Raw genomic sequence first — 22160 nt, 5'->3', positions numbered from 1 at the left:
TCATGATTGTCATTTCACCACATCCCTACAGATGAACTTCGCTTGGCTGGAGTTTTTTTTTTTTTTTTTTTTTTTTTTACTCTTCATTATACTTCCATAAGGTGAGTAGTCACAGCCGCGGTTTTTTTTTTTCTTAGGAATAGATAGCTTTTCAGAAGGGGAATGCTGGGGTAAAGGCTGTGCATCCTTTTAAGATTTTCCTTTCTGGGGCACTTGTGAAATCCGAGGCTGGCCGTCCCCTGTTCCCAAGATGTTCTTGTGACTTCCTTCCCCGCTGCTCTCCAGCCGGCCCTACGCCTCCCACCATCCATCGGTCGGGATGGAAAAGACAAGGTCCTTCTCCCCCAAGCGGAAGCTTTTCTTGGGCTCTGTCCTACTCAGCCAGCCAGACTCACGAAAAGATCAGGGGCTCCAGCTCGCTTCCCAGCCCCCATCCCCAGGCCTGCGCTTCCCAGCCTGAAAGCCCCTCCCAGGCCGCCCAGGGCCCGGGCGCGGGAACTGCAGGGGCTGCGCTGCGAGGTGGCGGGCCTTTGGGGGCGGGCGCGATCGGCGGTGGCGGGGGACGCGGCTCGGGGGCTTGGGGCACCTGGCGGTCGGACGGCCGGGGAAGGTAGCCGCTGGCCGAACCTTCCCGGCCTGCGCCGCGACGGCGCGTCCCGGGCTCACGCAGGATGTGCCGGCTTCCTGTTTGCTCAGCCCCGGTAGCGAGCCGATCTCACACACTAACCGCAGAGTCTTCAAAGGCAGCCACCTAACCCCAGCATAGGGCGGCCGCGACCGCCTCGCCGAGGCCTGGGAAAAGGCCGCGGGGTTGGGGGTGGGGCGGGGGAGGAGGGCGGGGGGGGGGGGCCAAGGAGGAGGGGGAGGGGCCCTCGAGAGATGTAGCGAGGCGATCCGCCCCCAGGACCGAAGGGAGCGTGTGTCTTCAGCCCTGCCCTTATGGCTTTTTTTCAGATCTGTGCTTTCCGGTCAGCAGTCTCCGCTCTGGGGCTCCTGGGCACCCTCATCCCTGCCGCCTTCTGGGAACTTCTCTTTCCTAGAAGATTGTTCTGGCTCCAGTCCCATTAGGTCAGGCCCCAACTGGTTAATGGGCTCTAAACACTTGTTTAATAGGTTTCCCTTCCGGGCAACATATTTGCAATTTTATAGGTTGTGTTCCAGGTACATGAAGCCCTCAGCTAAAGAAGTGATCTGGGTCAGTAGTCAGTGAACAGGGCCACCGCAAACTTGATAATGGGCTGGCAGACAGGACCTAGGAGCTAGTTCTGGGCAGAGGCTTGTGCCAGACACTCTGAGCAGATGTAAGATAAATAGCTGTCAAGGCCCCTTGCACGGGGAGCTCACGTCCTAGGTGGGGCAGCCCGCTTGCATCTGCCCAGCACTTGTTCTTTGCCAAGCGCTACATTAAGCACTTCAAAAATGTTACTTAGGCCTCTCACCTTCTGACACGGCCCACACTTTGTCTATCTCTCAGTAAATCTACTCCTTCCTTACCTATCACTTTGCTTCTCACTGAGTTACTTCTGTGCTGAGACATAAAGAACCTGAACTTCAGGCAGTCCTGAGACCAGGTGTGTGATTTGAATTAAAAAACAGTGGATTCCAAAACAAAAACAAAAACAAAAACAAAAAACAGTGGGTTCCAGTCCCAATCTGAGTTGTGCAGCACCAGCGGCATAGCTCAAGTGATGGAACCAAGATTTGAACCCAGGCAATGCGTCTAGCCATCACCTCCTCTGTTTTGCTCCCCAGTGCATAACTCATCTGGCTGAGTCCTCAGGAAAAACAACAACAACGTTGTTTAGGAGTTCCCATTGTGGCTTAGTGGGTTAAGAACCCGACTAGTATCCATGAGGATGTAGGTTCAATCCCTGGCCTCACTCAGCGGGTTAAGGATCACGCGTTGCCACAAGCTGCAGCTCGGATCCAGTGTTGCTGTGGCTCTGGCGAAGGCCGGCAGCTGCAGCTCTGATTCTACCCCTGGCCTGGGAACTTCCATATGCCACAGGTGTGGCCCTAAAAAGAAAAAAAATGTTATTTAATTCCACCATAGATCTGCTATCCCCTCACATCAGGTAAGTAAATTGGGATTATTAAATTGGGATTATTATGGCAAAGATGTGTTCAGTATAAGTGGGGCAGGAGAGCCTTGATTTAGCAGCAGTATTACAGCATGTGTATGCATGTGTGTGTGTGTTGAGGGGAATGAGGCGGGGGCGGGGGTTCCACTGATAGTGAGATCTATCTGAACCTTCAGTGGGTGGACCCAGGACTTCCAAACATACAGAGGTTTTTTTTTTTTTTTTTGTCTTTTTAGGGTCACAGCTATGGCACATGGAGGTTCCCAGGCTAGGGGTCAAATCGCAACTGTAGCCCCCGGCCTACGCCACAGCCACAGCTACGCCAGATCTAAGCTACGTCTGCGACCTTCACCACAGCTCATGGCAACACCGGATCTGTAATGCACTGAGCAGGGCCAGGGATCGAAGCTGTGTCCTCATGGATGCTAGTCGGGGTGTTACCACTGCGCCACGACAGGAACTCCCAAAGATACAAAGTTCATTGTAGGCTGCGTTCATATAGGGCAGCCCCCACCCGCACCTCCCCGCAAGAGGTTCTAATTTGGCAGATGATTCTGGGTGGGATATTTGGGACAGATGGGACCTAGACCTGTATGAAGGCATCCCTTGCTCTTCGAGCGGTTACCATCTTGCTTTGAGAGAGTAAGCGTTGGGATAAACGATAACTAAATTTTGCAAACTTCCCAAGTGATTCTTATTCTCACCTCTCCTTGCACCCACACGCATTCAGTTGAAAATAATAACAGCGTGGCAGGCGAGGGCCTTTACAACAAGCCCATGATGCGGGCACTCTTATTAGCCTCATTTTCCAGGGAGGAAGCCAAAGCTCAGAGGGGTTTAACAAACTGTGTAAGATGACACAGCTAGGGAGTGCAGGAGCTGAGTTTTAAACACAGGGTTGGTCTGGGTTCAGGGCCCATGCTATTAACCACGAGGCTCAAGTGCCTCTGATACAGAGTTCCTGAATGAGGAGGTGAGAGAATTGACCCCCTTCTTTGGCTGGGGTGCACAGGGCCACCTTGAAGCAGAGGGGAGTGAAGAGGATGGGGAGACATCTGGAAGCGGCACCATATATACAACAGCTGGAGAGTTCGGGTTGATTCAGTGGGGCGACCTATGGGGAGCCTTTGTCAGCTTGGGGGGCTGGTACTCACCGCCTGTAATATCTGGCTCAGAGGGCTGCAAGTTGACTTTAAACAGTTGCCATGTAGGGAGGGGAAGGGCATGTATTCTGGGTGGCCAGAAGTGATGGAGAACAGATCCATGGGAGATTTGGGTTCGTTCCAAGGAAGACATTTAAAATTTTTTTTTTTTTTTTTTTTTGCGTTTTTTAGAACCACACCTGCGGAATATGGAGGTTCCCAGGCTAGGGGTCAAATTGGACCTACAGCTACTGACCTACGCCACAGCCACAGCAACTCGAGATCTGAACCAGGTCTTCGATCTACACCACAGCTCATGGCAATGCCAGATCCTTAACCCACTGAGCGAGGCCAGGGATGTAACCTTCCTCCTCATGGATCCTAGTCGGGTTCGTTAACCACTGAGTCACGAAGGAGCTCCTAAAAAATTTCTTTATTATGGTTGATTTACATTGTTCTGTCCATTTCTGCTGTACAGCAAAGTGACCTAGTCATATTTTTTTCCTCATATTATCTTTCATCATGTTCCATCATAAGTGATTGGACATAGTTCCCTGTGCTCTAGAGCAGGACCATATTGCCTATCCATTCTTTTTTTTTTTTTTTTTTTTTTTTTTTTGTCTTTTTGCCATTTTTTGGGCTGCTCCTGCGGCATAGGGAGGTTCCCAGGCTAGGGGTCCAATCGGAGCTGTAGCCGCCAGCCTATGCCAGAGCCACAGCAACTCGAGATCCGAGCTGTGTCTGCGACCTACACCACAGCTCATGGCAACGCCAGATCCTTAACCCATTGGCAAGGCCAGGGATCGAACCCGAAACCTCATGGTTCGTAGTCGGATTCGTTAACCACTGAGCCACAACAGGAACTCCCCATTCTTAGTGTAAGGCTTTGCATCTATTACCCCAAACTCCCAGTCCATCCTATTCCCTCCTCCTCCCCTTGGCAAGCACAAATCTGCTGTCCATGTCTGCAAGTCTGTTTCTGTTCTGCAGATAGGTTCATTTGTGCCACATTTTATTTTATTTTATTTAGGGCTGCACCCGCGGCATATGGAAGTTCCCAGGCTAGGGGTCCAATCGGAGCTGCAGCTGCCGGCCTATACCACAGCCACAGCAATGCAGGATCCGAGCCACCTCTGTGACCTACACTGCAGCTCATGACAATGCCGGATCCTTAACCCACTGAGTGAGGCCAGGAATTGATCCTCATGGATGCTAGTCAGGTTCGTTACTGCTGAGCCACGATGGGAACACCTGTGCCATATTTTAGATTCCACATATAAGTGATATCATATGGTATTTGTCTTTCTCTTTCTGACTTACTTCATTTAGTATGAGAATCTCTAGTTCCCTCCATGTTGCTGCAAATAGCAGTATTTTGTTCTTTTTTTATGGCCGAGTAGTATTCCATTGTGTGTGTGTGTGTGTGTGTGTGTGTGTGTATATATATGTGTGTGTGTGTGTGTGTGTGTGTGTGTATACCACCTCTTCTTAATCCATTCATCTGTTATTGGACATTTAGGTTGTTTCTGTGTCTTGGCTATTGTGAATAGTGCAAGGAAGACATTTTTGATATTCAGATGGTACTAGCTCAGCCCTGGTAAGCAGGGATCTTCCTGTTTCTAGAAATGTTCAAACAGAGACCACATAGTCCCTTGAAAACACCCGGGCATTTCCAAGGTGAAGTCCACCTTGGTAGCCTGACCCATTACCAGATTTCCTGGTGGTCATTTTAGGCAAGGGTTGGGGGGTGAGGAGAGCAAAAGTGCACCTGGGAGAAGAGCAGAGGAGAGCAAGGGGCCAGGGCAGGAAGCACCCATTCCCACGCACGCAGACGTACACACGGAGCCTGTAGCTCTGGGAACCCTGGGGAGCCTCTGGCAGCAGGGGCTGGTGGGAGGTGACAAGGTCTTGGTTTAAAAACAAAACAAAACAAAACAACACCTGCAGACAGCTGTGGCAGTTACCCTCAGAAGAGGAGGCTGGGCTTTGGTGCTCAGATAAAAACACACCCAGGACTCACTGGAAGGCCTTTCTATGGAAGACTGGGAGGGACCAGGCTGCTTTCCCAGGACTCTGTCTCAAGGTTACAAGGACGAAGGTTGCTGAGCCATCCTCGGGGACAGCTGTCTAGGTCTCTAGGGAAGAGGAGGAGCAGGAGAACATCTCCCAGACATGGAGTCAGATAGAACTGGACTCATAATGCCACCCATCACCTACTGGCTGCATGACCTTGAGCAATGAGCTCTAGTGCCAGCAGTGACAATGATAATGTGGGCCTTGTTTAGGGGTGGCACGGTAGGGAGGACTGTGATGTTTGTGCATGTTTGCCTGTGGGTGTTAAGTGTAACCAGCGTTACCCAGATGACACGCAGAGAGAGAGGGCGCGTGCCCTTGGCCTGGCGCCCAGCTCCTGGAAAGTTTGGTTCACTCCAGATTCCACCCGGTGTTTCTCCTCTTGCCTCGGCACCTGCTTCTACATCTCCTCTGGGTGCCAGCTGAATCTCTGCTGCCTGATTCAGTGGCCTATACCCTGTATGTCCCCTCCACCTTGTGGAGAGCAGGGTCCCTCAGCCCAAGCTATTCTCGGACACAGGGGGTGCAACAAGCAGGAGGGCCTGGGACTGCTTGGCCCGCTGGGAAGGAAATTAGCTTTTTAGCCTCATAGCCTTACTGAGGACCACTGGGGCTTTCTTAACCACGCATCCTACCTCACTCAAGAGCTGCTTGCTCAGTTCCTGTTTCACAAAGAAACAAGGAAGTGAGGAGATGGGCCGGTCTCAGGGCAAGTGTGGGCTGGGCGGGGCCAGGGCTAGGGAGCTCCGCCCACTCCCAGCTGAGGGAAGCTTGGACCGAGATGGACAGAGAGGAGGAAGCAGTCGCTATTGAATCTTTCATATGTCTGTTTTTTTGGCACCAAGAGTGGCCAACCACTGATTTGAGGAAGTGCCCAGTGAGTTGGTAAAACTCACTGCTGACGTGGTTTAGCTGGGTCAAGAGTAGCCAGCCCCGCCCCTTCTGTTCCAGCCCAGGAACCGTTGGAACAACTGGCGGGCAAATGAGAGAAGACTGAGTGATCATATTGAAAACGAACCATTTCGACTCTTCATGTACATGCGCAGGTCTGGCTTTCCCACTCCTTAAAGGATTTACAGTGTCAAAAATGTAGCTCTGGAGTTCCCCTCGTGGCTCAGCGGTTCACGAATCCGACTAGGAACCATGAGGTGGTGGGTTCCATCCCTGGCCTTGCTCTGTGGGTTAAAGATCCGGCGTTGCTGTGAGCTGTGGTGTAGGTCGAAGATGTGGCTCAGATCTGGTGTTGCTGTGGCTGTGGTGTAGGCTGGCAGCAACAGCTCCAATTAAACCCCTAGCCTGGGAACCTCCCTATGCCATGGGTGCAGCCCTAAAAAGACAAAAAAAAAAAAAAAAAAAGAAAAAAAGGGAGTTCCCGTCGTGGCGCAGTGGTTAACGAATCCGACTAGGAACCATGAGGTTTCGGGTTCGGTCCCTGCCCTTGCTCAGTGGGTTGAGGATCTGGTGTTGCTGTGAGCTGTGGTGTAGGTCGCAGACGCGGCTCAGATCCCGAGTTGCTGTGGCTGTGGTGTAGGCTGGCGGCTACAGCTCCGATTGGACCCCTAGCCTGGGAACCTCCATATGCCGCGGGAGCAGCCCAAGAAATAGCAAAAAAAAAAAAAAAAAAAAAAAAAAAAAAAAAGTAGCTCTGTCCCATCATCACCACTGCTGTCACAGCAGTGTGACCTCCAGCAGGTCTCCTGGGGCCTCAAATTTGCTCATGAGCGCCAGTGAGGGAGTGACAGAGGGGTGCCAGCCTGGAGCAAGTCAGGATGCTGGGGGTTTCATGCCCACTCTGGCCCCCAAAGGGCAGTGTGACCGTGGGCAAGTGCCTTCCTTTTTCTGGGCCGCTGCTGCAGTTTCCCCGTCTGGACACTGAAGGGATTGAACCTGCTTTCTGTTTGCTTATTCGGTCATGGAGCTCCCTGTCAGGACTGGCTATGGAATTTGTGGGGCCCATCGCAAAACAAAAGTTTGGGACACCTTGTTAAAAGAAATTCTTCAAGATTTCAAGACAATGTCAGCAGAGCAGCACATCAAGTAGTGGCTCCCTTCTCGTTTTTTTTTTTTTCTTTCTTGTCTTTTTAGGGCCACACCCAAGGCTTATGGAGGTTCCCAGGCTAAGGGTTGAATCTGAGCTACAGCTACCAGCCGACGCCACAGCCACAACAATGCCAGATCTGAGCCGCATCTGCGACCTATACCACAGCTTACGGTAACGCCAGATCCTTAACCCACTGAGCGAGCGCCAGGGATCAAACCTGCATCCTCATGGATGCTAGTCAGATTCGTTTCCACGGAGCTATCACGGGAACTCCCAAGAGCGGGGCCCTTCTAAACACAAGGCCTTGAGCAACTGTACAGGTCAATCATCCAGACGGTGACTCTGTAATTATTTCCAATACAATTTTATGGGAAGCCCATACAGCTGTTTGTTTGTTTGTTTTAAGTGAATTACAGTTGATCGACAACATTGTGTGGGTTTCTGCCTTGTGGCATTTCTGAGGAGCCTCAGGCTTTGGGGAGCATAGCTAGAAAAATACAAATCAGATACTTGCTCAAAACCTGTCAAATTTTGACAATTTATACGTAAAATTTGGGTCCCAAAACTTTTCCTTGTCTCCCTCCAAAGGTAGGCAGATATTTTCATGTCTTGTCTGTGTGGCTTCCTGGCTTACAGAGCGCTATCACATCCGGATCTTACAGGCCTCTCACCAGAACCTCATGAGAAAGGCGGTCCAGGTAGTTTACACATGAAGACCAGAGAGGTGCAGTGACTTGACCGAAGCCACACAGCTGGCACAAGAATCCTAGAACCCTAACTCCTAGGAAAAGGGAGTTTTCCACATGGCTTGATCCACAGTAGCAATCAGCAGGCAAGGAGGTCTTTGGTAAGCTCTATCCTCCAGCAGAAAAACCAAGGACCAGAGCCCCAGGGGGCATTTATTTAATATCTTCAATTCCTAAAGCTGTCTCAAGTGCCCTGCTGTGTGTGTCCTGAATGTTGCCCTGCCTGATCCAGAGGGAAGCCCTTCCAGCAGGATGTATGCCAGCCACCTGAGGCCCAGGAAAGGTGCTGGATGGCTGTGGCCCCCTCTGCAGCCAGGCTTCTGGGCTGGGACCGGGGTTATGGGTCCCCCCAAAAGGTGGATTGAAATTGTGGGGAGGAGATGAGGCGCAGCTCTGGGTCTCGCACTGCAGGGGGAAAGGGGAGAGGGTGAACTGCCGTGGCCTGAAAGGCCTGCGAGTTTTGACCAGGTACCCTGGACCTCCTGCTGCCTGGGAACCCCAGGAGCAAGTGTCAGGGGTCAAAGGTAAAGGCCTGGGTGGGTGGGCCTTGGGGAAGCAGGCGGGTGTAGAGAACAGGAGCTGAGTCTACATCTCAACTCACCAGCCCTGTGATCCTCGTTTGAGCCTATTTGAAAATGGTGAGAGCCAGACCCCTTGCGGTTTTTTTTTTTTTTTTTTTTTTTGCCATTTCTTGGGCCGCTCCCATGGCATGTGGAGGTTCCCAGGCTAGGGGTCAAATCAGAGCTGTAGCCGCTGGCCTACGCCAGAGCCACAGCAACGCGGGATCTAAGCCACGTCTGCGACCTACACCACAGCTCATGGCAACACTGGATGCTTAACCCACTGACCCTTGCTCTTTTTTGAGAGAGTAGTTTCTGGAGTCATTTGTCAGGTTTGAATCCTGCTTTTTATTTTTTTCACTTCCTTGAAGAGTGACCTTGAGCCAGTTGGTTAATCTCTAGGAGACTTGCTCTGTTCCCGTCACTTGTAAAATGGCCACAATAAAAGTACCTTCTCAGAGGTTGTGGGGATGAAATGGGAGAATGTGATAGTGTATTGTACACTTAACAATTTAAGAGGATAGGAGGTCACATCGTGGCACAGCGGAAATGACTCCAACTAGGAACCAAGAGGTGAGCTGTGGCTGGGATCTGATGTTGTTATGGCAGTGGTGTAGGCTGGCAGCTGTAGCTCCAATTGGACCCCCAGCCTGGGAACCTCCGTATGCCATGGGTGAGGCCCTAAAAAGTAAAAAAAAAAAAAAAATTAAGAGGATAGATCTTGTGGGTTTTTTTGGCCACGCCCATGACATGTGGAAATTCCCAGGCCAGGGATCGAACCCACACCACAGCTGTGACAATGCCAGGTCCTTCATCCCCTGTGCCACCAGGGAGCTCCTACATCTCATGTTTAATGTTCTTACCACAATGAAATTTAAAAATGTAAAAGAATGCATGTAAAGCACAGTGCCTGGTACCTGGTAAACCCTCAGTGGATGGTAGCTGTGACGATGACAATGACGGTGGTGGCGATGATGGCCGCTAATTTTATTATGAGTAGTTGTCTTTGTGGGGCAACCTTGTGAGGGAGCAAATGACTCAGTGAACAGACGCCCACCATTGGTGCTACAGGATCTCAGTAAGGATGGCTCAGAGCTGGGGCCTTTGGGTGCAAGCATCAGTGGTGTTAACTGTCACAGGTCCCTCTCACACTCAGCGAGCTAGGCCTGGTGGTCCCGCTGGGGGCAGGGCGGAGGGGGGTGCTTCCTCTGCTTGGTGCCTTCGCCCAGCACTCTGCCCCTGACTTGGTTCTCTCCTCCCCCAGATGTGCTCCTCTGGTGCTGGCCCCCGCATGGGGCTCCCCTCCTCTCTTCCACAAGGCTACCGCAGGCGCTGGTTGGCTGGGCGTGGCCTGCATGCGAATCCACATACACTCGCGTGCACGCATGCTCACTTGCACATCCTCAAGCACGTGTGCTCCCCAACTGAGCTTCTGCGAGCCTCACGTCCCTGCCCCCAACCTCACCCCCTCCCCTTCCTGCCCTACCACAAAAGCCACAGGTAACAGCAGGCTCTGGCAGGCAGCGCAGCAGACAATGCAAAACCCTGAGGCAGGCTGTTGTCAGGCTGTTTTAAGCATTTAGCAGGATGTGAGCCCAGGTGGCTAACGGCTGGGCCGGCCAGAGAAAACTCCCTCCCCCTCCCTGTCCCCCTGCCCCCAGCAGTGGGCTCAGCTGAAGGGCTGGGAGGTAGGGTAAGGGACTCCGCATGGTGCCAAAGGACAAAAGAGCTCGACTGGCGACCCGACAGGTCCCAAGCAAACATGGTGTGACCTTGGGCAGGTCCCATCCCATCTGGAGTTCAGTTCTCCTGTGAAGTAGGGAAACCAGATTCTGCCCAAACAGGTTAAAGTTCATCTAAGGATGCTGGAGGATTGAGCAGCAGTGTCGCTGTGGTTGAACTTTGGAAAATTCAAAGGGCTACCCGCGCGTACGGCGCTCCCAAGACGTCTGGCATAGTGATTGGGCACTGCCTCTCAGGTTGTCTTCCATTTTGGGTAGGGACGTATTTCAGAGCGCTCCTTGTGGTCCCTCCTACCCCATGGCCAAATTCCTATGGCTTAACTCCCTAGGCTGTCAACTGGCATGGAGCCCGCCCAGGGTTTAGAAATGATGGGCTCACACATGGGTGAATGGTGGGGGGGGGCGCTGGTGTCTGTGACCTGACTGGTCTCCCTGACCCTGGGCTGGCCGTAATGCCCAGAGGATTCAGCCACCTTCCCTTCCTCTCCCTCTACAGACACAGCAGGGAGTCTGGAGGCAGCCCTTGTTCCTTCAGCCTGTGGGCTGCAGCCAGGAGGCCACTGTAGGGCCAGGGAGAGTGCAGATGGCCAGAGGCAGCCTCAAGGGTAGGGGAAGACCAACAAGTCAGGAGCCAGTGTGGGCCTGGCTATCTCCGCAGGTGGCGATGGGGTGACACTCTCCCAGGGCCACGGAGCTCCTGGGGATAGGCGCCTTATTTTGGTCTTTTTTGGGGGGAGGGGAAACAGGCCACCACATTAAGAGGGACTGGCTGGGTTTTGTATCCTGGCACTGGGGGATGAGAGCAGATGGTGAAATGTCCAAGCCCAGAGGGGGCGCTGCCTGTGGCCAAGGGGCTTGTTCGTGGAGAAGGAGGCCGAGGGCCGTGGTTTCCAGGCAATGGGCTGGGAGGGGCTCTTGGGGCATGGGTGGTGCAAGGTAGGGGAGCTAAGCGAGCAAAAGGGTGAGGAGGGGAATCTTGAGCCGCTAGACACTCCAGCCGAGGATGGCAAGAGCAGAGACTGTCATCAGAGAGCCCAAGGAGGTGGTGGGTGCAGCCCTGGCGGACAGGGGCTCCGTGTGCCGCTGCAGCCAGGAGAGCTCCTCCAGCAGCCCGCGCCGCTGCAGCTCCGGGCCCACCTTCTCGCGGATGGCCTGGTAGTAGCGGTTCAGGTACTGGAGCTGAAAAGGTAGGAAGGGTGACGGTTTCCCCAGGCCGAGTTGCCAAGAGGTGAGGGCCTGGTGCCACCAGTGCGACCCAGGCCCATGTCCCCACAGGTTCATCAGGACATGGGGCTTTTCAGGGGGCAGTTCAGGAGTGGATTTCAGGCCCAGGAATGAGACTCAGGAGGTCAGACATTATTCTCCCCATTTCACAGAAGAGGGGACTGAGGCTGGGAGGGGAAGGGACTGCTGATAATTCTAGGGTATGAGGTGACAGGGCCCAGAGACCCAGTCTCCAACTCCCCAGAAGTTCACTGTCTGGGCTTGGACATGCTGGTCTGACTGGAGAGTTCTAGAAGCTCGGGGGTCTCTGGTGAACAAGGGAGGGATGCCCAGTGTGTGCCTGTAGATACCAACAATGTAGACCCTCGAGGGAGAGGAAGGGGCAGAGGGTCCTGGGGTAGGGGAGTAGAGAGGCCAGAGAGGCGCGGGGCCAGGGAGAAGCGTAGACAGTGTTGCGGGGCGCTCACCTGCTCTGGGGACAACAAACTGACATCGATGAGTTTCCGGTCATAGGGCACCAAGGATACCACTTCAAAGGTCAGGTAGGTCCCTGGGTACTGGGGGGCACAGGTAAGGTAGGAAAGCAGGAAGTGAGTGAGGGGGAGGAGCTAAGCTGAAGGAGGTGGGAGGAAACACACCACCCAGAAGCCCTGGGCGCAGGGATCTGACCCTTGTCAAGCCTGAACCCCCACAGTGCCCGTGACTACCCCATGCTGCCGCTTAGCCACCCGCCTTTGGTGCCACCCTCATGATTCCTGAAGTGTAGACCTAGGCCTGTGTTTCTCAAAGCACGTGTCTGCAGAGCGCCTAAGGAGCTTGTTAAATATGCAGATTCTGGGGTGCGCACCCCACCACTGGAGTGAGGCTCTCTAGAGCAGAGCTGGGAACCTACATTAAAATAATTTTAAGGTAAATATTTGGTTTTTATACCTTTCTCTCTAATTTCCATCTCTAGCTACACACCTCTATCTCTCAATCTGTATCTCCAGCTAGGTATCTATCAGTTGATGTATCCCAGAGATACACAGGAAGAAATAGGAGTTCCCTGGTTGTGTCGCTGTTGTGGCCCAGGTTTAGTCCCTGGCCCAGGAACTTCCACATGCTGCAGGCATAGCCAAAAAAAGAAGAAAAAAAGAAACAGCCCACAATTCCCATTTCCCATGCATGGATGTGCTTAGAAAATTCAAACTACAAAAAGATACCCAATACAAATGGAGTCTCCGCCCTGCCCAGTTTCCTCCCTGAAAACATTGGGCATATACAGTCTATAGATGTATGTATTTTTAAAATTCATGCAAAATGGATCCTACTATACACTTTTCCACACCCCACCCTCATAGTAAACCTAGGAGAGGGCTCCATATTAGCACAGGGAGGTCTACCTCATTCTCCCCCCATCCTCCCTGAGCCACAGCAGTAACAATGCCAAGTCCTTAAACATTAGGCCACCAGGGAACTCCTCATCCTTTCTTTCTTTCTTTTTTTGGTTTTTAGGGCCGCACCTGAGGCATATTGGAGGTTCCCAGGCTAGGGGTTGAATCGCAGCTGTAGCTGCCAGCCTACACCAGAGCCGCAGCAACGCGGGATCCGAGCCGCGTCTGCAACCTACACCACTGCTCACGGCAACGTGGTATCCTTAACCCACTGAGCAAGGCCAGGGATCCAACCTGAAACCTCATGGCTCCTAGTTGGATTCGTTAACCACTGCGCCACCACGGGAACTCCTAGAGGATCTATTTCTGGACTAACTATTCTGTTCCACAGTCCCACCTGCCTTGCCCAGCTCTGAGCTCTTACTGTTTTAGTGATGGCAGTTTTGTAGCGTGGGCTAAGATCTACAAGGGCTAGTTTTCCTTATTGTTCTTCTTTTTCCGAAGTATCCTAGCTTACCTAGCTATCTATCTTTGCATGTTTATCTTTACAAATAAACTCTCCCATCATTTTGTGAAGTTCCAAAAGCAGCCGGTTAGTGCTGAAATTGAGGTTGTCTTGAATGTATAGATTCATTTAGAGACATGACATCTTCATAATATTGAGGCTTCTTTCCAGAGAGCACCACTTACTTAAATCTTTTTTATGTCCCGCAGTAGAGATTTTTCTCCCTGTAAGCCTTTTAAAGTTCGTATCTAGGTATTTTATCTTGTTGGTTGCTATTATACAGCATCTTTATCCCTAACAAGCTCCCCTGGTGATGAGGATGTGCACTGAGCACCAATGATGTAGGGCAGGGATACGGATTCATTGGGTCTGGAGTGGGACCAGATGATGCGAATATTCTCATGGGCAAACAGGTTGGAGACACTGATTTCTGGGATTTTTCTGGAGCTGAGGAAGACTCCAAAGAAATTCATGCCCACACACTACATTCTCATTTGCCCTTCTTTACCGCCCCGCCCCATGCAGCCCAAAGTCACTGCCATGCTGTCCACACCTCCAGCCCCTCTCGGTAGTGCTTTACCTTGGTCTTTGCTTCTACCACAAGGGCCACATCTTCAAGACGGATCCCAAATTCTCCATCCTGATAGTAACCAGGTTCTGGGAGACACAAGAGATGCTGCTGACGTCAAGTAGGGGGAGGTCCCAAGCCCAGGTTTCCTGGGGCGTGGCTGGAGAGCCTGGCTGCCCCCCGGCTGTTGGCTTGGGCAGACCCGCCACTTGTTAGATGCTCACTGGCTATGTTGAGACAACCCACCAGGCCTCAGACCCCCGCCCTCTCTTGTCACCCAATGGGGAAAACTTCAGAGCCCACTTGGGTCCTGGAGGCACTCCCATCTCCCTGTGCGCCACTGTCCTGTTACCCCAGCACCTGACTGGAGACTCTGGAGTTTGGATGTACAGCTGGGGACCAACTCTCGTGGGCAAAGTCGAGGGTCTGGGCTGAAGGGGGATGAAGGTGCTTGGGGTTATGGTGGGACCACCCCTTCGGGGCTGGGAGTAGGGAGGCGAGGGAGTGCCCCGGTGGAGCGCGGTCGGCCTGTGCGGGGCTGTGCTCCCTGAAGGCTGGCATGCCCTAGGCTGTAGTCCTGGAGGAGTCTGAGAGCCTTACCGATGGAAGTGAACATGCCTTCGGCCATGGGAATGTTGCCATACTGGAATCCCACTGGCCCTGGAAAGGGAGATGCAGGCACAGTGTCAGCTCTCCTGCACTTACCAGCTTGGAAACCAGCAGGCTTCGGGGAAGGGCAGGTAGCTGGAGATCCCGAGCAGCACGTGTTCACTGCATCATCGTCTACCTTGGGCTGGTACAGACCAGACTGGCTCCGGCTTTGATTTCTCTGAGGTCTATGCCAGTCGTGACCTTGACTTGCCACGCCTCTCTCTGGGGCCCTCCTGAATGCCAAGAAGGCAGCAGGAGTGGCCAGCTGCCAGCATTTCCCACCTACCCTGTGGAGCCCCAAGTCCCATTGGCTGGGCAACCTTGGGTGAGTCATTTCGCCTCTGTGGGCCATTTCCTGCCTGCGAAAGGCTTCACCTCTTTCATGGGGGGGGGGCCCTCCAGGGGAGTGCTGAGGAGATACCTACACTCGTGCACACACAGGAAGTTGCCGATGCCATGGCCTGTCCCGTGACCATAATTGAGCCCAACATCCCACAAGGCTTTGCGGGCAAAGGCCTCCACTACTCGCCCTGGAAGAGAGACAGCTGTCAGCCAGTTGGCTGGACCCCAGACTATTGGCCTTGCCCCTTCCTGCTCTCTTTCTCCAGACTAACCACCAGGATGGTTCCTGAGGTGAAGGGCCCCTGAGAGGCAGGTAACCACGCCCTAGCTCTAGTATATTCTACGTTGCACCTGTCTCCTGGACTGAGAACTCTTGCAATGTCTCCCCATCTGTCAAAATACCTGCTTCCTCCAGGAATCGTCCCACCACTGCTGCCGCCCATGCTGACCGCCCCCACCTCCGAGCTCCTACTCCAGCTCCTGAATTAGATTAGGAGACAGGAGGCCTGGATTCAAGACCTGGCTCTCCCAGTAACCTCTGTGTGACCGTGGGCAAGTCACCTTCCCTCTCTGGGCTGGGTTTTAGCTGCACAATGGATGGGATGAGGATATATAATCCCGGCCCCACTAGCCTCCCAGGGTCTGGGTCCACTGACATCAGGGCCTGAAGCTCTGGGTCCAGCGTGATTTCCGAAACCCACCTGATGTAGCAGCAGGGAAGACGAGTCTGGACAGATCGATATTTCCTATCAAGACGCGAGTATATGCCTCCTGATGGGGAGAGGGCAAGTGAAAGCGGTAGACAGGAGGAGGAAGCGGGGAGTCTCCAGCTGTTGGCCTGCCTGCTCGCCAGGGTGTGGGCTCAGGCCTGGGTGTGGGTATGTTGGGGAGGGGGGTAGGTGCCTGCTCCTGGGTGATCACCCAGGTTCTGGAAAGTGGCCAGAGGAGGCTGAGGGGGACCTGCCTGAAGCTGGGGCTTGGTCCATGTGGGTCTCTTTGGCTGGGGCACAGGGATGCCCATAGGTGATGGCGAGCTGAGGCTGCCACGCTAGGGGTTTGGGAGGCACTCCCTGGGCTGGAATGCTGATGTGGCCTCTTGCAAGTCAGGCCTTGGGCAAGCAACTTGAGGTACGGGCTGTGCCTCCGTTTCTTCATCTGTGGCGGAACGATCACAGTGCCAGCTCCTAAGGTGGCTGCGAGGCGTAGGGAGACTGGCGCAGGTAGAATGCCCCCGACAGAGTAAATGCTCAGCTAGAGGGCAGCGTCTTTCACTGCCATTAACATGATCCACCTTTAGTTTTCTTCAGGCCCTAAGCTTGGGGTGAGGCCCGCTAATCTGGCAGATCGGCCTTGCGCTGTCGGGGCTGTTAACTTGGGGAAAGAGGGAGGAGGTGGGCTGACAGTGGCCTCTTCTGGTCACTCCTTGTGGTGATGGGGTGAGTCCCCTTTACCACACACACACACACACACACACACACACACACACACACACACACACAGGCTTGCTGTCTACTGCACGACAGCCTGGGGCAATGGATCTCCTCCCTGAACTGTGAGCTCCTTGAAGTCTGACCGGCCTTTGTTTTCTGCCTCGGTGTTTCTGACACAAGGTCTGAACCACAGTCACTTGCTGAACGCCTGAAGGGGGCGCCCTGCTCTCCACCCTACTCCCTAGAGGCCCCCTCGAGGTACATGGACCCTGTCCTAAGTGGACCAGCCCCCGCCAGCGCCTTTCCACCTCGGAGACGTCCCTGATGCCATTTCTCGCCCCTGCAAGGAAACGCCTTTCCTCCTTTCTGCTGCGCACAGGGCTAGGCATACAGACAGCACTAAATCAAAGTATGTGTCCTTTCACGTACTGAAACGGGATGATGATAAGCCCGGGCTGAGGGCCCGAAATATCTCTGCGGAAGCAGTTGGGGCGCTGGGCTTTCTGGTACGAACTTGCCGTGGAACTTTGGGCAAACTACTTAACCTCCCTGGGCCTCCGTACAGTCACATGGCTTTCGGCAGAGTGGTTGCCTGGGTGCCTCTTGGGTGAGCAGGGGTAGGGGAATCTGGCTGCGATCCATACCTTTTGGAAAGCAGAGGGGGTGCCCCAGTGGACTGTTCGGGTGATGTCTGTTGTTCCGTCCCTGTGGAGAAGGACAATCAGCACGTCCAGCTCTGCTGAACACCTTGGGGCAGGGATCACGGCCACGTGCTTCCCGTGCACTGTCCCCCGGGGTTTGAGTGGCAAGGCTGGGGGTGGCGGTGGGGGTGGGGAGGGGAGAGGAAGAAGACGGCTGCCAGCGTGCAGTTCCCGCCCTCAGCATCTGTGCATAAAAGGACTCTGCAAAGCTATCACCTTCAAAATCACGATGCTGTCCGAGACTCAGAATCCCCCCGTACATCCTCCACCCCCGCACCACCCATTTGGGCCGGGTTGTAAATCTGGGCTTCCTTGGGTCAGGCTTGCTCTAAAAGCAAGACTTGCTCCAGGCTTCCTGGGAGCCAGGAAGAGACTGTGCCCTTGTTACAGAGAGGGAAACTGAGGTCCAAAGAGCGCGTATGGCTCTCATACGGTTCATAGACTTATTTGCCATTTACAGGACACTTTGCAGCTTCCTGGGGAGGGATGCAGAGCCGACCTCATGATCCCCATTTCACAGATGAGGCAATTGAGGCCACGAGGCCATCTCCCTCTCTGAGCCCCAGTGAGGCCAGGCCTGGTGCCAGCCCCGACTCTCTGCACAGTTCTCGCTGCCACTGTAACCATGGATCTGCCCCAGGGGTTTGCTCAGAGTCCCAGTGAACGGAAGCCAGAAGCCAGAGTCTGACTCCCAACCACTGGCTGCAGGAGTGGCCCCTGGGGCCATGCCCCCATGGAGGGGGGCAGGGAGGGCATGGTCCCAGGGCCCTAGGGACTCCTCCTAGGGAGCAGGTCATAGGGCGTGGCCGACTTCTTCAGAAGGAGAGAAGAGGAAGTGAGGTGACCATTTCCCCAGCCTCACCCTGCTCGAGCACGCCCCATGAATTCACTTCCCCTTTGCACGTCGGCCATCTCAAGTACACACAGTGCCACGCTAGTGGCTGTAAAGGCTGCGAGGCTGAGCGCCTGCCAGGATGGTTCCCAAAGCCAAGCTAAGACCAAGAGAAGCCTTCACCATGAGCGCCTTCACCACAGGATGGAGAATGGGAAACTACTCCTTGCTCCTCCATTAGTTCAGCCTCCCCTCCTTCCCCCCACTCTTAGCTCCTCACAGCTCACTGCTTCCTAGATGAAAAGAGAAAAAATCTTTCAGCTCAGCTCAGCTCAGCTCCCGGGTGAAACGATGGGTCACACACTCGGAAGGATAGGCTTAGCCTATTCTGCATGGCTGTCATGTCCAGGTGTTCAGGTTGTGCACTGTACAAGGGTAACACAGCTGAAGGAATGCTGTTCACTGCAGGGATGTAAACTAATTTCAACGAGAGCACACACATGGATACACAGATTGTGGAGTCCTAGAGCAGGGGACAGTGCCCTCCCGCATAATCCTACCCTGGGTTGTGCACACACTCAGAAGAACATGTGCACATGTCTACTCACAGACACATCCCTGTGTGCTCTGTGCCAGTTGTGCCGCAGGTGTCCCCCAGGGTCGTTTGTCTCTCACCTGCCTACTGCTCTTGGAGGCCTGATCCTGCCCCCACTGTCCCTGACATGGTCACCTCACTGTGCAGTAGGGGCCGTGGAACATGCATCGTGCCGGTGGCATGCGGGGACACGTCTGGGGCATGCATGAGTGTGTGAGGATCTAGGCGGCAGTGTCTGTGCAGTCAGGCAGGTCTGCTGAGCATGGCTGTTTGGACTGTGTAATAATATGCAGGCTTAAAAAAAAGCCATTTTACTGGCACAAGGGGTGTCTCTTCCTGATTCTCACAGGTTAGTGGCTGTGGGGAGCGCCTCTGTTTTGGCCTCTGTCTGTCGCCCTCCTTACAGGGTCTCCCAGGTGTGACACTGGGAAGGATACTCAGGCGCATTCAAGCCAGGCCACTCCTTTCGAAGATGGGGGATGTCTGAGCTGAGACAGCCGGGCCAGGGTGGGGTGGCGAGTACATACCAGTATTGCCCCCCAGAATCCAGCAGGTACATCTCGTCTGAGCTCAGCTTGCGGTGCAGCTCCTTGGTCGGGCTGGGAAGGGGAGAGGTGCTAAGAAAGGAGCAGCCTAAGGCTGAGAAGGAGGGGAACCCCTCCCCCCCTGGGGTTTGGCTTTCTAGCTAACTCCTTTGGGGAAGCTGCGATCTCCTAAAGGGCCCTGGGAGACCACGGAGCTTCTGCTACCAAGGTCCTCAGCGCACGTCCTTTCCTTCTGCTCCTCCCCAGGTCAGGCCCTTGTCCTCAGGGAGGGGAGAAAGGAAAAGAGCCCCAAATGTGGGAGATGGGCGCGCCTTAGCCAGCACCCAGTTGGTCGTCTCCTTTTTTTCTTTCCTTTCTTCTTTTTAGGGCTGCACCCGCAGCACGTGGAGGTTCCCCGGCTAGGAGTCGAATGGGAGCTGTAGCTGCTGGCCTACACCACAGCCACAGCAACACAGGATCCGAGCCGCATCTGCGACCTACACCACGGCTCCTGGCAATGCCGGATCCTTAACCCATTAAGAGAGGCCAGGGATGAAACCCACAACCTCATGGATATTAGTCAGGTTCTGAACCCGCTGAGCCACAGTGGGAACTCCCAGCCATCTCCTTTTATATCAGGAGAAACAGGCCTGCAGAGAAGGGGCTCACGGGAGGCCCCGAGGGGAAGCCATGAGGGAGCTGGGCCCCAACTCAGAGGCGCAGTCCAGTGCTTTCTCTAACTTCCTGCTGCCTCTGGGAGCAAAGGGCCCCAAGGAACCAGGGAAGGAAGGAAGGATACCTGGGGGGGGGGGGGGCTGGAGAGCAGGGACTGGTAGGGTTGGGAAGGGGAGAGAAGGGGCTGGGCCAAGCAGCTGAAGGCTTGGGGATGCTGGGGGAGGGGATTCTGGGATAGGCCAGGCCAGCCCTGGTGATGGGAGAGGGGCATCTGGTCAGCTTGACCCCCTCAAATTTCATCAGGCAGGACTGCAGGTGTTTTGTTTTCTATGGAACCAAATATATGGCCAACCTACATCTTGGACCCACTTTGGCTGGTTCAGGCTGAGTGAATGTGCCTCTCTCCCCATGTGCTTGTGAGCTTTAAGAATTAGATAACATAAACAACTCACAGGAAGCCAAGAAAAAACATCCAGCAGCAGCCCCGTCTCCCTTCCAGATCCTTCTGCCCTCAGTGCTCACCAAGTTCTAGCCTCTTGGTGGGGTGGGGAATTACTCAGGTCTTTTATTTCACAGGAAACTCCCAACACCCGCCTGGGCTCCACGCCCCACCCTCAGCCCCCACAATGCTAAAGGCCTCAGAGCTTAAATGTGGACTCAGGTCCTCCACAGAGCCCCAGAATGTTCTTTCTCCTGAAGTACCTGTAGTGGGCCAGAGCAGCATTCAGGCCACTAGCAGAGATGGTTTCAAAACTGGGTCCAGAGAAGAACTCCTCCTCTCTGGAAAGGACAAGGCAGGAATGGTCAAATAGGCTCGGAGATGACCCTGGACTCAGGACATCTAACAAGGGCAAGTGAGAGTCATGGCTGCCTCAACCTCAGCCAGACTCCGTTTGGTTTTCCCAGCCTCGCCTCCTGGTTCCATCTTCCCAAGCCTTGACCTGTCACTTGTAAACCACTCAAGGTCAGAGAAGGGAGGACTGTAGACCCCAATTATTCCTCCCCTACCTCCATTTTACAGATGGGGAAACCAAGGCCGTGTGTCCCAAAGAGAGTTCCTAGTAAAGCAAGAGCGAAGAAACGGAAATCCCTGGGTCTGAAAACTCCCCCAGCCCCAGGGCAGTATCCTGGGCTTATCGTGCCCTCAGGGAACCTCCCACCCTAACCCGATATTCTCAAGTGGTCCAAGGTCCCACCTACCTCCCCGACAGAGAGAGCGGGCCGTGCCTGAAGTAGACACTAGGGGGCGCTGTTGAGTTGTGGCCCTTCAAGTTGTCCCGCTTTCAGCAGAGCTGGGGAATGTCATCCAACACCCCCGCCCAGCTTCACGACCACCCAGGAACCCGTCACTCCTTGTTGCAGAGAGGCCCTCCAATACACGGAGGGTCTTCCTTCCCCTCTCCCCGCCCCCACTCCCGCACGAGAAGACAGCCAGCCCAAAAGGATGGCTGTGGTCCTTCACCCGCGGAACTCCTCCACCCGCTTTGCACCCGAGAACTCATCCACGGTGCCTGTGGGCACGTTCTTCTCCAGCCAGGCCAAGTAGCGGATCACAGCCACCGCATCCCGCACCTGGAGCGGGGCAAGCAGAGAATCGATAGAGGACCGGTCTCAGCCGAGGCTCCAGGATGGAGATGAGGTGATTGCTCTGGAGCTGAACTTTAAAAACGTGGGGTTGCACTGCCTTTTTGACGACATTAAGGGATCCTTATTAATGTTCATATATATGATCAAAGTGTGGTTTCGAAAAGAGTGCTTGTCTTTTAGAAATACTGAAATGGTGATAGAAGAAACAATGTGATAGATGGGATTTGCTTTAAAATCATCCAGCAGCAGAGGGTGTGGAGTGGAGGTGAGGAATGTGGGGTTGGAGAGGAAACGAGATTGGCCTAACTTGATGATTGTTGAAGCTGAGTGGCATGATGGGGAGTCAGCATGCTATTTTCTCTACTTTTTGTACACGCTTCAAATTTTCCACAAGAAAAGTTTGTAAAAGCAGGCAGCGTCTTCTCATCTTTACAGGACTGCCCAAGGGGTGAGGAAATGATTACAGTTAACACTTATTTAAGATGTGGAAGGTTGAGTTCCCTGGTGCCACAGGAGGTTAAGGACCCAGCATTGTCACTGCCGCGGCTTGGGTCGCTGCTGTGGCGCAGGCTCAGTCCCTGGCCTGGGAACTTCCACATGCCGCAGGTGCGGCCAAAAAAAAAAAAAAAAAAAAAAGACTTGGAATGTGCCAGGTGGTGTTCAAAGCAATATATGTAATTACATAAATACAGATATATCTATATAATTTTTATATAAGTATCATATATTTATATGATTATTATATACTAGATGTATATAAATATTACA

At 53.7% G+C, this 22160-nt stretch overlaps 1 protein-coding gene across 4 annotated transcripts in view; it reads right to left on the bottom strand.

The window, feature by feature from the left end:
• Positions 1-9609: 9609 nt before the first annotated feature.
• Positions 9610-22160, bottom strand: part of XPNPEP2 (X-prolyl aminopeptidase 2) — a 29394-nt gene continuing 16843 nt past the window's right edge. For 3 of the 4 annotated variants that reach the window (XM_005673898.4, XM_085006402.1, XM_085006403.1), the window contains 10 exons: positions 21268-21377; positions 20508-20585; positions 19134-19205; positions 17123-17183; positions 15750-15819; positions 15132-15236; positions 14656-14715; positions 14068-14144; positions 12077-12166; positions 9610-11564 (listed from right to left, as the gene is read on the bottom strand). In XM_005673898.4, coding sequence (XP_005673955.1) covers positions 11370-11564; positions 12077-12166; positions 14068-14144; positions 14656-14715; positions 15132-15236; positions 15750-15819; positions 17123-17183; positions 19134-19205; positions 20508-20585; positions 21268-21377 — 918 coding nt within the window. In that variant the 3' untranslated portion in view covers positions 9610-11369. 4 annotated transcript variants of the gene reach the window in all.

This window comes from Sus scrofa, chromosome X (assembly GCF_054392235.1).
Source record: "Sus scrofa isolate SSC_HxYL_T2T_F1_AM1 chromosome X, Sscrofa_HxYL_maternal_Yorkshire_Landrace_v2.0, whole genome shotgun sequence".
NCBI lineage: Eukaryota > Metazoa > Chordata > Mammalia > Artiodactyla > Suidae > Sus > Sus scrofa.
Note: the sequence above shows the minus strand (reverse complement) of the source record. Positions and strands in the feature narration are given on the sequence as shown.